Below are 21395 nucleotides of genomic sequence, written 5' to 3' on the forward strand. Positions count from 1 at the left end.
TCGAGTGTGCACGGGTCAACTGTATTGTAATATCATAATACAACAGCACTAATCGATTTTTTTACTTTTACGGTAATGAATTTCAACTCCATATATTTTTTATTAATGTATTTGTTTTGTAATTATACATTTATATTTGAACAATCCTTGAAAACCTAAAATAGCAAGGCCACCTCAGATGGGCAACCTCGGTGTGTACGACGGCGTCGTTCACAACAACGGAGTGTGTCCTTGTGGTCAGATAATGAAAGAAGCCAGGACCAGATGGAGGTCACTCAGAGCGTGCATGGCAGCGTCCTGTGTCACTTTGCCTCCTGTCATGCCTTGTATAATCCCCCCAGGAGGAGGACTCTGTACCCCCACGGCCACCTCTGCCCCAGTCATATGAGCCCAACCCCCTCGCAATTCCCCCCCATGCCGGAGTTCGCTCAGCATCCCTCCACAGAATGGAGGACAGGAAGACAAGTCAGAAGAATGGCACACACAGCGTAAGCTTGTTGCCCGCAGCTGCATCACTGCCTGCTGTGTAGCTCCCCCCCCCCCTTTTTATTTTGAATTTATCTATTTTTTATATTTTTGTTGCAAAACATCCCTTTTTTAAATTTCATAATTCCATTTTTTTCCATCAAGCCCAAGGAAATATGCTTTTTTTCAGTGTTGCAACATTCTTTTTAAAATTGACAGCTTTTGTTGTCATCTCGCTGCTTCCAAACCATCCTGGGTTGAATGTGTCTGCTGGCTGCTCTTCATTATTTTGTCCATCTCATACGACATGCAATTCTATAAAGACTGTTTCAATGACTGCCTAAACTTAGATCATTGGCAAATGGCCCCTCTCTCAGAAGACATGGGAAGAAAAAAAAAAAAAAAACACATTGATAAAGCCTTTGCATTCTCAGTGTTGAAGCAGACATTTCTAATTCATCGACAGGGGCCAGACTATCGCCTGTACAAGAGTGAACCGGAGCTCACCACAGTGGCTGAAGTGGATGAGAGCAACGGAGAAGACAGGATTGAACACCCGTCCGACCATCCTGCAAACAAAGGTATCATCTTGACACGCTTAAATCTCAAGGCAGCAACCGATTGATATGATAATTAGATGACATTTAAAAAAAAAAAGTCTACCTTACTGGAATTTTTTAAGAGTTGTCATTGCTTTAACATAAACATGTGGCACTTTACAATGACCTCACACGATTCGTCTCTTCTTCCTCTACCAGGGCCATCCTACCCAGTTGGCATTGTTCCACCTAGAACCAAATCCCCAGTGCCTGACTCATCCTCCATCGCCTCCTATGTTACTCTAAGGAAGAGTAAAAAGCCTGACTCCAGAATGGTCAGTCTCAAAATGTTTACAATCTGCTTCTGGGTATTTCCCACATATTTGATAGCCACAAAAACAAATAACAGTAAATATGAATAATGTTGGCTCTTCTTTTTCCTCTGTGGGCCGAGCTGTGGCACTTGATGATTCGGAATGGCCTGTTGTGGTCATCAAGCTGGATGTTTAAACTCACCACCGGGTGCGAGCAGCCCACTCCAAAACAGCCTCTTGTAAAATAAATGAGAAGCACAATTTATAGTTTCCACCCACACATAATACCAACTGTGTTATTTAGTGTGCCACATGGCAGGGTGTGTCCTTTTTTCTTTCTCACCCACTTTATGTCTACATGTCTGTTTTAAAAAAATGAAGACTGGCTTTTCATAAAAAATGCAAACAACTTGTCTGCTGCCTTCCGTCCAGGCTTTGTTCTATTTAACAATATAGCCCGCAGTGGTAAGAGAGTTCCTTGAAGAGTTCAACTCGGGCCCTTAGGTACCATCCCCTTGGACAGTCGCTCCAGCATCTTGGAGCTCTGGACCGAATCCAAATTTAGCAGCTACTTCTAGCTTGGCGCCGAGCACACAACGTCACATTGTCAGCCTCTCACGCTCGGGCCTTAAGTGGCCGCCCAGTCTCTGTGGGTTCACACGTTTGTGCCGGTAGAAGCGTGTCAGTGCATAGCTGCAATTCATTCAGGTTGCTTCCAAAGCACTCGTTTCTTTCTGCGTGAGTAGACACCCAAGACCCATTAAGCACCATTACTGTGGCTATTTTCTGTTACCTGAACTGCATGCTCAGGGAATACATTGTGTGGACAAAAGTACTGAAACACCTCGGTTACATACGAAGCCTTGGAAAAGTATTCCGATCTCCTTGAACGTTTTTCCACCTTACAACCACAAGCCTTTTATTGATTTGTGATTTTGAGGTATCTCTACCATCTTTGCACATTTTTTTTGTGTTCATGACTGTTGGTGTTTTTATGATAATTATAAACCGATTTTACGCTCTCAACAATGTTCTCCTGGTTGTGTGACAAACAGGAGCGTCCACACAGCGCCATGGAGCATCAATTGTGCGCGCTAGAAAGCAGTCGGCCCAGGATGAGCGTGGAGGAGCAGCTGGAGAGGATTCGCCGCCACCAGCAGGGTGCCCTCAAGGAAAAGAAAAAGGGTGTCCGCATTCGGGGGAACGCCGAGGAGAACACTCTGTCTCGCAGCAATTCATTCACAAAAGACAACCATTCACGTAATGTCCAGGTACAGTACAGAAACGGATGCTTTTACGTCAGCCAATCAATCTGGGACCCTTTCATACTGTAGGTTCTCTTCTAAACATTTCACAGTCTCAAGTGAGGCGGAGAGATGACGTCATGAGCACAGACATTTTGGAACTAGAAGCTTCACTCAGGCAGCAGGAGGTAGTCAGGGAGCAGGAGACGCCCGCTGAGGAAATCGCACGTCTCAAAGAAGCCTCAAACTCTGAGCGCTTTAATGTGGTTCGGCAAGTAAGGCTCAATCCCTTTTTTTACTTTTTAACCATTACAGCAAACTGCTTGGAAATTATTGCGTGACGCATGAACATCTGTCACTCTCGCTAGTTGTCTGTGCCGGACAAAGTGCTGATACCTGAACGCTACGTGGAGTCGGACCCGGAGGAGGCACTTAGTCCAGAGCAGGAAGCTGACAAACAACGGAAAGTTGACCGCATCAAAGCTCTCATAGCCAAAAACAGGTAAACATGGAATTCATCACTGGAGACTTCTGCTGTAACTTTTTGACCTTCTGTTCATTTGAATAAAATTCCTTGCTTTCTTTATTGTCGCACATTGACCAAATGCATGTCCCCTAGCATGCAGAATCCGATGCCTACCATAGCATTGAGCCCAGTGGAGGCTGAAGAGGAAATTACCATCCAAGAGAAAGAGAAGATGATTAATATCTCTTACGAACTAGCAGCAGAGGCCTCCAAACGTAGCAAGCTGGTTGCAGGTAGGCTGCAAACACAAGATGACCTCAGGAGGAGGGCGTTCAATTATAAGTGGAGATTAGTTGGCATAAGACCATCTTCATATTTTTCATTTTTATCATAAACCCCACTCCATTGCAGCTTCCAAATACTGTAAACTTAAAAGAAAAGATCAAACTAATGTTTGATGAAGAGACTAGAAAGACATTTAATTTCTCTATCATTTCCCATCCTGCTTTTTATGCCTACAAAAAGTGGCAACTGCAGGTTCAGTTGGGCATGATTATTGATGTATATAGTGAGACGGTAAATCTGTTTGGAAAATATGTTTAATCCAAACACAAGTACACTGTTGTGCAATATTTTTTTTATCATCCATCGCTCCGCCATGGAAGGGGGTTTTATCAGGTTGTTTGGCACATAGTCCAAAACTAATAACTCACCATACACATACATATGTACACCTGCTAAACCTTGTATCAATCAACAAAGTTAATAAAAAAAAATATTATTGAGGCTGAAGTTAAAAAAAAAAAATGTATTGCATCATGATACATTGCCCCTAGAGGTAAAACCAAAATACAACAAAATCATCTCTGAGTAGTATTAAATGAAAAACTAGATATTTATAACTAGTTTTTATGCAGGTGGTACCTAAATTTGTGGCTGGTGTGTACTGCATATAACATTTCATTACAATGTTAGGGGGTATCCCTAAGTAGACAAATCTAGTTCTGGATATTTTCTGTATCCAAACGATTTTTCCATTTGATGATGCTGTGCACTAGATATTGGCTTGACTTGAATGAGCACTTCAACCCCGCACGACTTGTGGCTTCTTTCACAGCTGCTCACTAGAAAGCGTCTCACTCATTAAAGACTAAAAGAGGCGTTTTCTGTCCCTGAAATTTTCCAAGCCGCGGTCTGACCCAGGGCTGCGATTAGTGCTGAAAGCAGTAAATAAAAGGGATCTCCGAGATGGACACACACAAGTGGTAAAAGAAGCCCAATCGGTGTGGCTGAAGTGTTCATGGCCATTTAGTCTCAAGCATGTTGTGTCCTTTTTTTGGGGTGTGCTGTGGTCTTGAACATATTGCTGTGTTTTGTTGCAGTGAAAAGTCCGCCGCCATCTTCCCCAACCCTCCCACCGTCTCCTAACACGCCGCCTCAGCTCGCTGACGGCTCTCACTTCATGTGTGTGTAGTAGCACCAGTAAGGGCCTTCATCACCTGTTGTCTTTTTTTCACACTCATTACACTCGTGTGTGTCCTCGCCATTGTTCTTAGCCTTAGTCACGTATTGTCTGTTTGAAGTAACTGGGAAATTTCGAAATTCTCCCGCATCAAGTTTGATTGACGCTTTTCTTTCTCTCCTCAGCACAAGCTCTGGCCTCAGTCAAAACATACACATGAAGGAAATAACAGTGGACACGGCCACGTGCTTCTCTGAAATCTGACTCGTGTGTGCATGAGTGTGTATATGTGTGATCACTGTGACATCTGAAGCACTCCTCCAAGTGGCTGCCACCACCAATAACATTTAATTTCTTTTGGGACTACCACACTGCTTTTATGTTGTTCTTAACCTTGAAAAGTTTTTACTCTTTTTTAAAATTATTTATAGTTTAATAGGTATTCTTTAAAGTGTTGGTTATTATTTAAGCATTCATAGTTAACCATTTACTGTGGAAAATGTTTTTGCTTCTTGAGGTGTGCATATAAACAACAATGTAGAGAAGCCTCATTTTGGTACTGCAGACTAATACAATTCATTTTTTTCAAAAGTTTTAACTATTCGAAATGACATTCGGCAGTCTGTGTTAAATTACTGACAACCGTTTTATGAATGTTACGTTTTAAGTCTTTCTCGACTTCTTGTTTCTTTGTGATTGCTGAGTTATATTTAAACAGATGAAAAACAAAATCTGCAGTTGGTTGGATTTTATGACTTTTTATAAGCCTAGTATTAAAATAAGATATTAGCACATGTAAAAAAAAAAAGAAGCAATAATTAACTCCAAAGTTTGTGGATGCAGGTTGCATATTTCTCACTTGTACAAAGTGTAATTAAGAGGCTTACTATGTATAGAATCTTGCTGCATGCAGCAAGATGGGAGCATGTATCAAACTCGTGGTTACAGATGAGATTTAATTTACAAATGTTCATATGCCATCTGTTTTTTATCATATGAAATAAATGTTCTGTTCTTAAAAAAAAAGCTTTGCTGTTCTGCTTGTTCTTTTCTCACATGATTAATGAGATTAAGCACATGATCCAGCTGTGGAGTCAATATCAGGCCTGCAGGAATGTCAAATGTGGAAAATATGTTTTCATAGATCCATTTTCTATCACATTTGGGTTCATTCACTCCTCTGAGCTTCAACACCCAGTTTAAAAATAGTGAAATGCCGCCCTCGTGTGGTCTCTTGGTCTACCAACAAGGTGGTTCTTCATTTAACAGATGACAGAACTGTTCTGAATCACTCGCATTAAAAAAAGTGTTTTTGCACCAACTCTCATCTACCATAATGTCCAAATGACTATTTATGCAATCAATGAATATCTGAGACAAAATCTGTAACTTTAATAATGTACAGCAAGGTTGTCAAACTCATTTTTGTTGCGGGCCACATTGGAGTTATGGTTTCCCACGTGGGGTCATTAATGACTTAAATAAAAACGAATGGGTGGATATTATCGCATACACGCAACAGAAAAATTCAAAAATTTTCGAATTTATTTTGAAATTAGGATTATAACAAAAAAATTTGCAATATCTCGCTATTAATAGGAAAGACAATTTAGAGTGTTGGTATTCTAACAAGAAACATTGAATTGACACATGATTTTGCTTTTGCGGGCCACGAAAAATGATGCGGCGGATGGATCTGGCCCCCGGGCCTTGAGTTTGATAGGGGTGATGTACAGCGTGTTAAAAAATCCAACGATCTCATACACTACTGCAAGCAGTGTCGACAAGAGAAATGTAACAATTTAAGTTATAAATGTAGGTCAGTGCTTGTTGACAACTCCAGAGGAATTAAATCAGAAAGACAGTAACACATGGTGCGTTTAAATACCAAAAGCATGTGGCCGCACTGCCCAATCACAAAGTAGCTTGAGCAACGTCCCGCCCACTTCCACCAACGGTCCAATTTTGACACCGAGAGTGCTTCGCGTGTTAAGCTGCCGCGGAAATGGCGGCTTCTGCCTCCGAGGTAACTCCTGCAGCGATTGCCGACATTTGCGCTCTTGGCGAGGATGAAACTCAAACAGATGAGGACGGCAAAACCGAAGCAAAATCAGTGCAACCAGCCAGCTGCAGGGAGACGAAAATGGAGGGGCTGAAGGCGGAGGCCGGCGAGGTAGCAGAGCAGGCCGCTAGCGAGGCGCCGCTGATTGACGATCCAGAAGCGGTCAACCTGGAGACCACACCCGCTCTTCGAAATATGGAGCTTCCATCCGAGGAGATGCCATCCGAGCCGCCGCAAGACTTTGCGGATGACAATGGCGATCGCGTCGGATGTGTCACGGAGAAAGATGCTAAAGGGGAGTCCGGGGAAGAGAGCCGGTGTTCTGGCATAGAGGAGGGCGATAAGAAACCGACTTGCGAGGATGGCGATAAACTGAGCGGCGGAGACACGGCGCTGGGTGACAAGAGGCAGCCGAGCGTGGAGATGTCCTCCTCTGACGGTGAACCGCTGAGCCGCATGGACTCTGAAGACAGGTAAGAAAGTTTGGATTGCGCTGTCACTTGTCCCCAGGGACGCAACAGGGTGATTACAAATAAATAAACAAAAGTGGAACCCCGCATTCTCGCGTTGTGCACCGGCGGATTCACCTATTCGCACTCCCACTAAATGTTTTAAACAATATATTGGTGCATAGAAAGAATACATTACACATATTTTCCACACTCAAAATGGGTTGTATGGCAGAAGATGCCACCAAAGGGGGGCAAAGCTCTGTTTGTTCAAGTGATGATTTCAATTCACTTTAAATTATTTCAATGGCAGCAAGATGCCACTAGATGGTACCAAAGCAGTACTGTTGTTGCTACTGTAACTGATGAAGTCCATCCATCCATCCATTTTCTGAACCGCTTAGTCCCCACAGGGGTCGCGGGCGTGCTGGAGCCTATCCCAGCCGTCATCGGGCAGTAGGCGGGGGACACCCTGAATTGGTTGCCAGCCAATCGCAGGGCACACAGAGACAGACAACCAATCGCACTCACACTCACACCTAGGGACAATTTGGAGTCTTCAATCGGCCTACCAAGCATGTTTTTGGAATGTGGGAGGAAACCGGAGTGCCCGGAGAAAACCCACGCGGGCCCGGGGAGAACATGCAAACTCCACACAGGGAGGGCCGGAGGTGGAATCGAACCCGCACCCTCCTAACTGTGAGGCGGACGTGCTACCTAGTGCGCCACCGAGCCGCCCCTGATGAAGTCCATCATTTAAAAAACAAAATGTAAAACTAGATATTTTAAATCCATATTGTACAGCACAAATGATTCTTCAATTAACCAAAATGTCACCAGAAGTGGACACACAGGTTAATTGTGTAGGTTCTGCTCTCTCGCAATCGAGCATTTAATTGTTCTTATCAGTATGTCACTGATAGTCAAAATCAGGATGCGTCATTTTTTTTGCAATAACTTTTCACTCCTGCTCTCTCCTTCAGCATTAGCAGCACACTGCTGGAGATGGAGAGCACAGTGTCAAGTGGGCGCTCCACTCCGGCTATGATGAACGGACAAAGCAGTGCCAGCTCCTCTACTGTTAAGACCGTGGCCTACTCCTGTTGCTGGGACCTTTGCCTTCAGTACTTCAACTCCAGCCCTGATCTTGCCGAACATATCAGGGGTGTCCATGTGGACGGACAACGAGGAGGGGTCAGTATATTCGAACGAAACCATCTTGCTTATTGAGCTTTTTGTTTTACGGATTTCAACTGTTCAACCTCCAAATGGTGTATATTTCTGAAAAGAATCATTGTCGTTCATTCGTTTTGAAGTCTTTCATCCACAATGACACACTTTTAAAATGTTTCTCTTTTGTTCACCTTGCTCTTTAGGTGTTTGTTTGTCTATGGAAAGGTTGCAAGGTGTACAACACTCCTTCCACTAGTCAGAGTTGGCTCCAGAGACACATGCTGACCCACAGCGGTGATAAGCCCTTCAAGGTAAAACCTGTCAGCGTCATCCTTCAAGTAGAATGATTCAACACATACAATATTGTCACCATAGTTAAGCTCCAGCTTGTATTTAGAAGTGTTTAATTTCTCTCAGTGCGTCGTTGGTGGCTGCACCGCAAGTTTCGCCTCTCAGGGGGGGCTGGCTCGCCATGTCCCCAGCCACTTCAGCCAGCAAAGCTCTTCCAAAATGTCTAGCCAGGGGAAACTCAAGGAGGAGTCGCCGTCCAAGGCTGGCCTCAAGAGGAAGAAGCCCAAGAATAAACGCAGGTGCTCCCTACGTACGTAAACTAAGAGGCACGCTGACGCTACCCAATAGACACAAGCACAGAAGCAACTCATTGAGGTTCTTATTTAACCTAAAAAAACAAAAACACGTCTGACTTTGAATGATAATCAGATGTTTTTTTTGTCTGCCTCCACTGTCCCGCTACCGTACCAGCGAGGCCCCATGATTTCTTTGACGCTCAAACCATGGACGCCATCCGTCACCGAGCCGTCTGTCTCAACCTCTCCACTCATATTGAAAGTGTGGGCAACGGCCACAGTGTGGTCTTTAGCAGCACGGTGAGTCTCTCTGCTTTTCCGTTGTTGTTTAGACGACCTTGTGTATCTATTTAAAAAAGAATTAAAACGTGTTTGAATATATTCCTTCCCCCATGTTTACAAATGACTATGTATTCAAACAAGTTCATTGCGAGCTTTTTCGAAACTGTCATCATAAACCGAGAACTTCCTGTACGTACAGGATTTGGGCAAACCAGGCCTGGTGTAATTGGTTAAACTCATCAAGTGAACTACTTACATTTAGAATACTGTATGTTTAGTGACTAAAAATTTTAACATGACTGCCATTGCTGAAGTAACAAATCCTGCCTCATATGAACAATTAATTATACAGTAAACATTTTATAATAAGAAAGACAAATTATTTAACCGGTTATTTAGCTTACTTATATTTTTTAGCAATTTATTATTCGTTCAAGAATTCACATCAGTCTGTCCAATGGGTTTTTATGTTGCGAATCTTTCTATACTCGAATCTTGTATTTTACTTTTGCTCACCAGGGGGGGTAGTAGTTTCATTTTTGGAGAAGCCACCACTGCATTGTGCTGTTGATTTTTTTTTCTGTCTGTGCACTTTAAGTGAACCTCTTTTTGCCTCAAGGCTTGGGTTGTTTTTCTTTGAATCCGACTTCACAGCAAAGACAATTGAATTGTTTGTGTGTAGGGTGCCTGTGTCATTCTAAACACGAGTGATATATAATACTAATCAGCCGTTCGAAGCCTCACCAAGAAAGCATATTTTCAACCACCAGTTCATTCAAAAAGCTTTTCCAAAAAGGCAATGCTTCTTCCGATGTAACTGCTTGATAATGAGTTTTGACTCCAATAGTGCATTTTGATTGTGCTGTGCCAACATAGCTCGCTACGAGTAGCTAACCTTGCAGAAAAAAATAGTGTGTGTTCCTTAGATGTAAAAAGCATGTTTATCCTCCAAGGAAAAAATGGCAACAATTGTCTGAGATCTTTTTGATCTCACACTCCACTAATGCATTTTATGGAGCTGGAGAGATGAAGTAGAAAATAAGAAAAGATTGTTTCTTTTCTCCTTTCATTTGTTGGTCCCGTGTGGCAAATGCACCAATTCACATGCATGAAGCAACTGTTTTTACTGTAATATGCATGTGTGTCATTATTAGGGCGAACCCGATGGGGAGGATCATTATGATGAGTGCTAATTGAGCTTTTCAATTGTCGCCTTTCATAGGTCAGGTATGCATAAAGCACAAGTGTGTTCAACACAAGCATTTAAATAGATCCGTTTTCAGGCCATATCGAGTGACATGAAAAGATCTACTGGGAAATGGAAAAGCTGAAGCTTGGGAAGAGCTGAAGAGAAATCCGAGCGATTTTGGTTACAAGGTCGGAAGGAGGACACTTGTGTAGTGGGAGACTAAAGGGGATGAGGTGAACGTCCGGGTCAGGGAATCGGAAGAAGATCTAACCAGATGAATGCATGTTTTCCAGCCCTCCAGCCCTGGAGATTTGTGGGCAAGAAGGCCTGCCCCGGCGGACTTCTCTAGGCCAGAGACTGTGGGGTGGGATTGGGGTTCTGTGGTGTTTGGCCAGAGAGCCTGCTGACACGCCAGAGCAAGTCAGCCATGTTTATGATAGGATATATTTGTTATTGCACCCATCTGCGTCATTCAGTGCTTGACCCGCTGACAGGAGGCAAGCACCCTATTAGAACCGGGCTTACTCCACACACACACACACACACACACACACACACACACACACACACACACACACACACACACACACACACACACACACACACACGCACACACACGCACACACACGCACACACACACACGCACACACACACACACACACACACACGCTGCCTTTGGTTTTCCATTTTTACTGCCTGCGTACTTCTCACTGCTCATCCTCCCCTTTTCTTTACCTCCTCCCTTCCTGCTTCAAGAGCTGATGCAGCTTCATTAAAGCAGGCACTTCACAAATCACTTCATACAGCGCCAACATGGGCCAGCGCATTTATCTTCCGCCTTTACATACCATTGTGTTAAATCTGTGGTCGGTGATCATGGACTAACTTCTGTTTTTTGTAAATTAAAGCAGCTGTCAATTTAACAAGTCCTTCCTTTGACCTCAGAAATGTCTCATCCCTTGTTAGGATTTAGTTTTTCTGGATATATACGTATATTTATTTAGAAATTCAAAATACCGTGCAACCACTACAATCTGTTGCCGAACACTGCTCGTCTTTTATTATGTTTGGATTAAAATATTTGTGCCATTATCACCAAACATTCAGTGTACAGACAGTCAAATATTTCCAAAGTACAGGATACTCATTCTTTCATTCATTTTCACCCTGCCACCTTGTTCCAGAAACCTGAAACAAATTCCTACTTGGGTGTCAGTTTTGCCCAGCTAAATATTTTTGTGTAATGTACACCTCAACACCGCGACTGTATGTATGAAAAGTATCCTGTCAAAAAAACAAAATATGTTCTGGAGCGAAAACTGGCAAGTTAAGAGATACTCTTCTTGTCTAGAAAGTCTTGGTCTGACTTTTTTTTTTTTTTTTAGGTAGTGCAGTGTCCTCCATCTTCCCCTCAAACTAGTTTCCATCCCTCCCATAGTCAGTCTCAGGGGTAACCAAAATAATTTCAGATATTCATGTGCGTAAGAGAACTTTTTCTCTGTGAGCTCATTTGCCATCCTAAAAATAGACATTCCTAACTTAAAAGAGCCAATTGACGTAAGAGGTTCTATCGGTGGCTATTTTTGAGGCTGCTGGTTATTTTTCCAGTTCTCTCGCTTCCTATCAACAATATTTTTGTGAATTCCAGGTCAGTTTTACTGTAAACTGACACAGCATGATAGGCGGAATGTCATGCAGTAAGTAACGGCCATTGAGCCTGACAAACACTTTTTTTTTTTGGTCACAACTCTATTTTTACATGTGGAAGGTTGGGAATTACGGGCAGTCATGCTGTGATTGGTTTGGGGGCAGAGTTAAAGCAGGTAAATCGTGCTTGACTCGGCGTCTTCCTGTCTGAACAAAAGTCAACCAAAATATTCAGCCATAAATGTGACACGTGTCTTAATTGCAGACAGAGAGAGTCGGCTAATTGAATTTTGTGACATCTTTATTGCTGTAGAGATGATGTCTACAAATAAAAAATGAAAAAAAGAATAATAAAATTACAATGAGTTTGGTTCCAGAAGATAATAAGCTAAGCCCCCCCCCCCCCCCCCTTTTTTTTTTCTGCTCTTGAACAAAATGTCTTTGTTGTAATCAAGCCATGTCCTGTTTGGTTGCAATGTGGAACTGACATAAAAGTATTACAAGAAATCAATAATTTCTTGTTCAATTTTTTTTTTTATCAGGGGAATGTTTTCCCACCTGTTCCTTGTCTGCTGAACGGTAACAGAGGACAGTTTTCGTTGAAAATAGAAATCCATCTTCACTTGAGCATGCATTATTAAGCGGCCTTACGTTGCTGCTCGTGGTTAATGATCAAGCTTCTGTATCAGTGGGTAAGATGTTTGAATTATGAAGGCTCATTATTCCTGGGAGGGGAACATGTCTTTGAAGCCGTTTCTCGACGCACAAAAGAGAATGATTCCATCGTGCTTGTTGGATCGCATCTTGCTTTGAATTTTTATCGTTATCTGTTGTTGGTTCAACTGTCGGCTGCTGCTGTTTTTTTTTTTCAGCATTTTTCATTAACGTTGCAGATAATGATGATGACCATGATTGTTTTGCAAATAGCTTTAACAAAACAATTATTTGTACAGGCAGTACCCTAATATTTGTTTTATGTCAATTTATTGCTGTGTAGGTGCTAGCCAAAAGGAAGGAGGGCTCAGGAAAAGTCAAAGTTCTCTTACACTGGACACCCGAGGACATGTGAGTAAAACGTCTTCCATTGGCTGATAATTAGAAAATTGGAAAACAAAATGCTGATTATCAGAATGCGTATCATTGGGTGGAATTTGTATCCTTCCAAATTTCATCTCTTTCTCCCTTATTCCAAAAACATGGACATCAGGTTGCAGCTCAGCGTAGGGCAACCTTGGCGCTTGCTCATTAACCAATTAAAGAAGGCCGAGCAAGGTTAGCGCCATGCTTATGAATGGTGCTCATCTCATTCTTAGTGAGAATCCGGCCATGTCTATTTTTATTGTTGCTTGAGGGAAACATCCAACACTGCACTCCTATTAAGCCTCTGAAGATGATCAGAGAATGAAGAGATGTGAGCTGGAGGAAAAGTGTGGAATCAAGCAGTAAAGGGAGATGAGGAAAAGAGAAAGGTAAAAGGGAGCAGGGTGAGTACTGTGGGAACAAGGACAATAATGGCAGGGAGCCTTGGAGACTGGATGATGCATCATCAAGTCATTGAGAGCTTCTGCTTAATATTCTGCAGCCAAACTTCTAATTCTTCATCCAGCTATGCTCCTCCTTTAGCTACCTCCAAAATGTGGTAGATGGAAGTGAGAGCCATGTCAGTCTTCTTTCAATTTTAGAAGGGAAAGTAAGATTCAGTAGTTTCATAAGTTAAGAGTTGTACAAACTAGCAACCAAAGAAAAACTTTTTTTTTTTTTATAATTGTTTTAACAGCAATGCAACTTTTGGACAGGAAAAAAATAACATTAGTCATACAGAATCAAATGTGATTCCAGTGAACATTCATTTTAAAAGTGTACTATGAGGTCAACCTCGGTGTGTTTCAGCGATTTTGTTTTTTTTGAATGAGTAGGTGATCTTTTTGACTTGGATGTGAAGTTCTACTATGTGCCTGACCTTGAGATGTTTTGCCAAGATTTTAGTGCACGCCACCGAAGAATATCCAATTTCTTTGCATTCAGCAGTATATTGTTTGCTTTGGCTGCATGCATTGACTCTGGATAAGATCCTTCTATAGTACAAGCAACAGTTGCGCAGCAATTGCTTGACTGTAAGCAAATATTTTAGTTCAAGTCTTAAAAATGTGCCCTTTTTTGTTTATTTGTTTTTATTGATCAAACTTGAAAAAACATTTTTTTTTTGTAATGTCAATCGTAAAACACTGTCTGAAATAACAATTGCTGAAAATTCCTTAAATAGTTACAAACATCTGATATTAGATATCAATATCAAGCAAAAATGACTGACAAATGATTATTTCATGTGAAATTACATTACTTTTATTTGGCTGCATCAAAATGTGCTCCCTCTATTGTGGCCTGCCATCCTCCCCTATTTAAAATGACATTTGAATCTCGCAGTCATTCTGCTGAGTCCCATATAAAGCCTCTTAATATGCTAGCAATTGAATATACGCTGCTGCTTTGTGTTGAACTTATTGCTTCTGTCATCTCGCCGACCATCTCCATTTGGCAGCAGCAATCAATCCGCGTTGTAAGTATGGGCTTCTCCCGAGCTGGCATAACCAAGACAAATATCATTCTCCGGAAAAGAAAACACATCTATTTGATTTCACTTGCTATGCTTGACTGAATAATCGGAGTCTCTCAACGAGTTTGCGTGTGCATACTGTATGTGTGCAGCGGATTGGCTAACTGTTTGCTTCGGTCGTGCCACGGCACTGTGACGTGACGCACGTGAGCGTTTTGTGAGTTCAAAGTTTGCTTTATACGTGGACACTAACTCAGGACCAAGCCAAACGACGTGGAGGAGGTTGGCAAATAATTTGTGCAATACAGGAAATGCACTAGATTTATATTTAAGTCCTTTTCCTGACCTTACATATATCTATTTTTTTTTTTTTTTTTGCATTCTTCCTCCGCAGCCCGAATGCCCTTCATGTGAACTACCTTCACGCCATCTCAGTAAACTGACTGCTTAAGCATGTGAATAAGCGATTTGGGCCGGCTGGCTCCCTGCTTTGCTTCGTGTGCGTGTCCGTTTGTCTGTCTCAGGGGGCTCCAGTGATGACGCACATAGTGACGAGGGGAATGCTGGGGGCGGAGACGGGGGAGAGCTAGGAGGGAGGGAGGGAGAGGCACAGCCGACTCGCTAAACTCTTTGTTTCCGTCTTGTGCAAGCTGACTTGCCACGCCAAAACTCGCACACTCCCTTTCTTTTAAGGGGAGCGTGCTGACGTGGGTACAGTAAGATGCAGCTGAGCACTGCAACGCAGCATGTGCGTGAGATTGTCATCCTCTCCCACCAGATATGAAAGAGTTTATTCCGCGCCTTATTCCTACTTTTGATAGTTTTGTGTTCACATAGGTCAAAGTCTAGTCAAAGTATTCCCATGCAGAGAAAGGTGATGGCGTCCTCTGGATTAAAAGGGCCGCTTTGTCCGTTTCACTCCATCACAACTGCCCCTCTCCATCCCTTCTTTTGTTTACCTTCTTTTTGGCCTAACCACGTGTTCTATGGATGTGTTCCCTAACAGCCTGCCTGACGTGTGGGTGAATGAAACGGAGCGATCTCAGCTGAAGACCAAAGTGGTACACTTATCCCAGTTGCCGCAGGAAACCGCCATGCTGCTAGACCCAAACATATACAGGTGGGAATCCGCGTGTGCCACTTAGTGTCATGGTTGTACATGCTGATACCTGGAGACCAGCGCCATCCTTAGCCAACCAGCAAACATGATTTCCTTGTAATAACACGGCTTCATGACATGAGAAGGGTTTCCATACATGTATTTTGGAGTTAATTATGCATTCAAAACCACTTGGGGGCACCAGTTCCTGTTATCAGCAACTGCTTTAGTTTCTCAACCATCGTCCATAGCACAACTTTATGAAGGCTGTAACTACCTATCCAATTATATATGATTGCTTTTTCTGCAGCTCTGCAAAACCCTCAACAAGGTGAGGAACAGGTTTTTTTTTAAAAATGACAAAGAAGCTAAAAGTGATTTCTCAAAGGGGAACAATTCACCTAAAATATTCATAATGACTAAAGGATGCATCAAAAGCAGTCACAAAGGGCTGGACCTGAATATGTAGCAGCTTCAGTCACTTCTACTGGACTTCGGTTTCACGGTTCATTACAATTGTCACGCCTCAGTAAGATTATTTCAAGGTTGTTTAAGTGCATTAACATCCACAAACAAATTGGGTTGTTAATGTGTCTGAAAGAAAACGTGTCGGTGAGATCATCAGTGAAGTAGAAGATAGTTCCCATTTTGTTTAATCCGTAAATGTGTGCAGGGGTGCCATTAGAGGCCACATTTGATTTCTCATTGTGGGAATGTTTAGTTATGAAGTAAACTAATAACGTAACAAAATGCAAACACAATACTGTATAAAGTGATTCTTATCCAATCCCATTCACCTTGTGTACTTTGTCTTTAAACACAATATTTTCCGTGTCTTTCCAGAGCACTTCCACAGAAGCGACTAAAGCAGTGGTAAGTTTTACCAACTTGTATAATTCCTATCATCTAATCAGTCAATAATCCTCATGGTTTGCTCATAAAATGTTTGACATATCGTATCACAAAATCATTTCAAAATGTATTTTAAAAACAGTTATTCAAAACAATGACCAAATCAATTTGACCCCGGATACTCACTCATATTCCTAAATTCCCCCGACCCTGTATATTTTGAAATACTATTTGTGGTTGGTTATTTTTTTTGTTTGAAGAATTTGGAGGGTTTCAAAATGCATTTAATGGTCACCAACCCACTTAAAAATATTTATTTTTTTAAAGTCAATCAGACTCATACATTGGAGCATGGATTTATATCAATATATTTATATGTATTTATATAAATATATTTACATATTATTATTATTTATATCAATTTGTTGATTTGCCCCACATACTAATCGTTAGTATTAATGGTCATTCATGGACTTAATATGCCAAAAGATTCTTCTTAAAAAGTCTTTAGGAAAGCCAACCAACCTTAATAATTCTTTTTATATTGATTAGCAGTTCAGCACCGAATGCACAAATTCATGTCAAAATTGTCAATACGCTACATTGTGTATACTAAATCAAGGCATCTACCAAGATAGCTCATGTTTTATGTCTCATATAATTGTAATCACTCATCCCTCACTAAAAACATCTCTCACAATTCACTTAGCCTGTAAGGAGTCATCACTTTTTATTTCTTGGTCTTAGCGGTGATTTCTAATTGGGATGGGACGCTCGTCGTCGCCCTTCTCTGGAATGGGACGTGGAACAATATGAACAATTTGTCTTCATCAAGAATGCAGAAGAAAATGTCTTCTTTTTTGCCCTCTAAAAAAGAAAATCTCAAAATACAGTGTGCCCTCATAGCCAATGTTGTAACAACGGTTTAATGTTTTGTATAAATTATGTATGCAAATTTGTAACTTATATTTTTATAACGTAAACAAAATGATCATGGTTGTGAATTAGTGTGAGCGATGGCACCGTATTTACTGTGATAAGCTATTTTAAACGTCAGCACGAGGGACACTTGAAGTGTTGTTATCGTCTTGAGCAGTATTACCATGTAACTCAGTTTTTTTGACCGACTATACTAACCCGGCGGAATGATACATACATATATACCTTTTGTAAGCAATAACTGGATGCCCAACATTATCAATAAGACTCGATAAGATCCGGCACGCCAAATTGCACCTCACTTCTTTCACTTCCCCCTTTTGCAGTTTATACTGTATTCTATATATAAATATCTTCTAACATATCACCTGTTTCAAAACTCAATTCCATCTGAACTGCTTGTTTTCTACTGTCTGTTGTCCTGTTTCGGTGGAGTATTGTGTTTTTAATAAAACTAGAGCCATGACAAGAGTTGACAAATATGGCTTGTATTTATCAATGAGGGTGTGGAAGTGCCAGAGAGAAGCAATGCTTCTGGTTTGCATTATTTGTGAGTCAACTTGGTCAGCAGGCAGATCTTTGTTGGACTTGGGTGAAAACTGAGTTCAGGCTGAGGTCTGCTGCTCTTTACTAGCTTCTCACATATGGACTTCATTTCACTTAAGCACTAATGGAGTTGATAATGACACATTCGAGTGTTTGGTTTAAGGTGGGTGGAGTGAAGCGCTCGCATGTAATTTTTAAAAATTTTTTCTTTTTTTGTAAATGAACAGAATGTGTGCGTGCGTGTATTGATAATGTACAATACAGTATAGAAAATCATAAATGGCTACAAATATTGTTTTCAATCTGTCACAATTCTGTGAAACAATGATCAGTTGATATTTTACTATTTAAAACAAATATATTAAAAAAACCTAAACACAAACCAAATAAAATGGTATTTTCATTTTCACAAATTAAAAAAAAATGCTCCTGTCATTAATCATAATCAAAAGCTACAATACAGCTTATTTGTGTGCATCTCTTTCAGGAGATTCCTTTTTTTTTTTATAGCATGACATTTTTAGATAATCTTTAATTAGCTACGTCACACGTGTGCTACACGCAATTTACATTTGCAATCCATTTGCAGGTTTGTGAAGCTGTGAGTGGCACCATTCACAATTTCAGCTAATTAATTACCATCTGTGTGTGACAAAGTGCTATTCTGATTTGCATAAAGGTTTGTTACGCGTTCTTGCTCGTGATCATGCATAATTTTACTGGTAATAAATCTCCTAATTTAGTGCTCTATACCGCCGTTGTGAAATATTCTGCATCTGTGCTGAAAATCTCTGTTCCCTGCAGTCCATAAAAGGTTGAATTTTCTCCGTGTGTGGGTGTGTTTATTTGTTTATTTACTTATTTATTTACTTATTTATTTACTTATTTGTTTATTTATTTGTTTATTAATTAATTAATTTATTTATTTATTTATGTATTTATTTATTTTTCATTTTAAATCAGTCTACTATGTCTAGATGAAGAGAATTACATTTTGCAAATGAAACAAAACCACATTGTTTCTGAAACTTTGCCATACTTGAACTGGAGTCACCAAAATGATAGCGAGAAGGCTTTGAGACGATCAATTGTCATTCTGCTTCCAAATCATGATCACCATGATTGACGGGGTGCTCTCTTTTCTTCCAACGAGAAACACTTCCAACCTGATTAAGGAAGGATTTGACTGGTGGACTCCCTGTTAAAGCCTAAACTCTCTGGAGGGTACATTGCACTACCACAAGATGAAAGGATGAGAGGGATTTGGGGAATGAGGGATCCATTGCTTCTCTTGTTCAACTATCAAAACTTGGAAAGCATCCACAGCTTGGCTCATCGTTCTTGTGCCTTACACATGCTGTGGCAGTTTTAGTTTTGCAGTATACGACTAAATGACGACATTCTTTTCTACCATAGATTATAAAACAATTGTGGTCAGCTCGGTTATGTTGAACATGTACCATCAATATGTCTTACAAATCGAACCAATATGGCAGTTCCTTAGTACAATTTGATTGACATGGAATTATTAACATGGAGATTATATAAATTGACATTAAGCAATGGGGCAGCCTCTTTTAATGAGCTCATGTCCAGCTTTGCTATTGTGTTTTGCCCGAGACTCATTTCAGCAGGCAGATTCTGTGCCTCTGTGTGCGGGATGGCCCCTTTGGCCATTTAGCCAGCATACTTTCCCTTTCGCTGCTTTTCCATCAGCTGAACAATTGCAGTAGCTGTTATTTATAGACGATGCTTCATCATATTCATATTGTGTCATCAGCGTTGTACGGGCAAAAGAAAATGCAAGAGCAACACTAAATGAGCTCATGATTTTGCTTTTCCCACTAACTCACAATTCCATTCAATGTTCAGAGATTATGCAAAAATATTTGTACTCTATTTCCATTCCTTGTTTATTAAACACTTAGCCCGTGCATTTTTTTTTTATGTCTGGTTGTACGTTCCGAACTCATGCCCTCGGGAGCCCCAATTAGCAAAGGCATATTAGCGTCAATGTTTCCACTAGCCTCTGTGAAAACAGTACAGATGCATTTTTCTCTGAACGATCGAGGTTGCCTTTTGAGAATGTTTAAGGACTTTAGAGCCTCGGGACAACTAAAATGGGCTTGAATCTGTTATTCCTGTAATGTGGAACGTGTACAGCAAGGCATGGGTGACATGACTGAAAGCAAATGTGGAACGTGGCAAAAATAAATAAGTAATTAATTAAAAAAAAAAAATATATATATATATATATACACACACCAAGCAATAGACATCCCGTAAGCTGCACAATGTTAATTGAACCACCAAAACATGGCACGATTGTCAAAGAAGAAGCTAAATCCCGCAATGCAGGTCGAAAAAGACGCAACATTGACTTTTACAATTCTTCATTTGTAGGCCCGCATCACTGCGTGGTAGTAACGGAGCATTTGTGGCCATCTCGTTGCTATCTGAAGTGGGCAACCCTTTCTCAGATGATTAAACACATTTGCCCTTGAAATATGATTGGCCTGGTGTACTTTGCTCATGCTCCCCCCTCCCCCTCCCATTTTTTTACACTTGAGCGGTTTCTAAGAATTGCTGCATGTTCTCTCTTCCCTGTGACGTTTTCTCCTCCCATTTCACTTATTGTCTTGGAATATCATTTGGCAGAGACACGTTATATTGCTGTACTTGATGCACAATTGTTGTAATTGACTCTTGCATAAGCTAATTAGCATCGATACAGGAGCTGAAGCTTTCCCCAAATTATCTTGCTGATTTTGCAAAATTGCAGTAGCTCAAACTAAACAGATTGTTAAAATGGTATTGTACCACTTTTGATGAAACTGGAAATTATTTTCGTATACTGCATGTTTGCCCAGTTTCCCCTGCCTACAGGCCAGTGATGTCATCGTTTTGTCTCACTGCTGACTAAACTAATCCAAATGTCGAGTACTATACAGACATGAAATCATAGAAACCTAAATGAGATGAGCAAAGTACAAGAACTAATATTGTCAGGCTCCATGTTTGTGCGAATGAAGCTGTTAGCCTAAGCTTGATGGATCCGGCTGACTCAGCGGGTTTGTGTTTGGCTGTCTGCTCAGGTCAGATTACCTAAGGTAGTGGTTGTTGTCTGTCCAGCTCGCTCACGCACGCGCACACACACATGACATGTCACGCTAACTCTGGCATGGATGCTTCCTCCTTCAGCCATGTCTTTGAATGGGCTCTCCTAAAGCCAGCTGCATTTCCAGATATGGAAAAGACTTGTGGTCCGGATCAGTCATGAATGGATGCGCAGCAGCTGTGCTTGTCAGGATTAGCATCATAATGTATCATCATGTAATAGTGCTTTCGCTTTGTCTTCGTCATAAGCAGCAGTTGTATGCTGTCCTTCATTTAACTTGCACATTCAAATCTCCCCGTGTTGTATTGTTAGTAACACGAGAATCACGTCAAGTGTCGACGTTGTTTCGGAAATAAGCAGCCAATAGGATTACATCTTCCATTTACATAAAACATGGCATGTTTTGAG

At 41.1% G+C, this 21395-nt stretch overlaps 2 protein-coding genes across 17 annotated transcripts in view; both read left to right on the forward strand.

The window, feature by feature from the left end:
• LOC125970873 (pleckstrin homology domain-containing family A member 5) overlaps positions 1-5301 on the forward strand; it is a 51669-nt gene extending 46368 nt beyond the window's left edge. For 12 of the 16 annotated variants that reach the window (XM_049723586.2, XM_049723589.2, XM_049723593.2 and 9 more), the window contains 9 exons: positions 342-488; positions 932-1046; positions 1224-1339; positions 2374-2589; positions 2676-2837; positions 2931-3064; positions 3182-3321; positions 4411-4492; positions 4676-5301. In XM_049723586.2, coding sequence (XP_049579543.1) covers positions 342-488; positions 932-1046; positions 1224-1339; positions 2374-2589; positions 2676-2837; positions 2931-3064; positions 3182-3321; positions 4411-4492; positions 4676-4754 — 1191 coding nt within the window. In that variant the 3' untranslated portion in view covers positions 4755-5301. Of the gene's footprint in view, positions 1-341; positions 489-931; positions 1047-1223; positions 1340-2373; positions 2590-2675; positions 2838-2930; positions 3065-3181; positions 3322-4410; positions 4511-4675 lie in introns of all 16 variants that reach the window. The other 4 variants (XM_049723594.2, XM_049723603.2, XM_049723588.2 and 1 more) reach the window with 3 other exon arrangements.
• A 1119-nt stretch (positions 5302-6420) lies between these two features.
• On the forward strand, positions 6421-18693 carry LOC125970875 (zinc finger protein aebp2). Its single transcript, XM_049723604.2, has 9 exons — positions 6421-7025; positions 7985-8195; positions 8378-8485; positions 8592-8775; positions 8937-9061; positions 12877-12944; positions 15440-15553; positions 16376-16405; positions 17132-18693. Exons 1-9 carry the CDS (start codon positions 6496-6498, stop codon positions 17142-17144), a joined length of 1383 nt encoding a protein of 460 aa, XP_049579561.1. The 5' UTR covers positions 6421-6495; the 3' UTR covers positions 17145-18693.
• The last annotated feature ends 2702 nt before the right edge of the window (positions 18694-21395 follow it).

Source organism: Syngnathus scovelli, chromosome 6 (genome assembly GCF_024217435.2).
Source record: "Syngnathus scovelli strain Florida chromosome 6, RoL_Ssco_1.2, whole genome shotgun sequence".
Taxonomy (NCBI): Eukaryota; Metazoa; Chordata; class Actinopteri; order Syngnathiformes; family Syngnathidae; genus Syngnathus; species Syngnathus scovelli.

Bases quoted from the DNA above. Each gene is read 5' to 3' on its own strand.
- LOC125970875 (XM_049723604.2), top strand. From the start codon at position 6,496: ATGGCGGCTTCTGCCTCCGAGGTAACTCCTGCAGCGATTGCCGACATT. The intron at 8,196-8,377 runs GTCAGTATATTC...CTTGCTCTTTAG, and splicing joins TGGACGGACAACGAGGAGGG to GTGTTTGTTTGTCTATGGAA. The intron at 8,486-8,591 runs GTAAAACCTGTC...AATTTCTCTCAG, and splicing joins GCGGTGATAAGCCCTTCAAG to TGCGTCGTTGGTGGCTGCAC.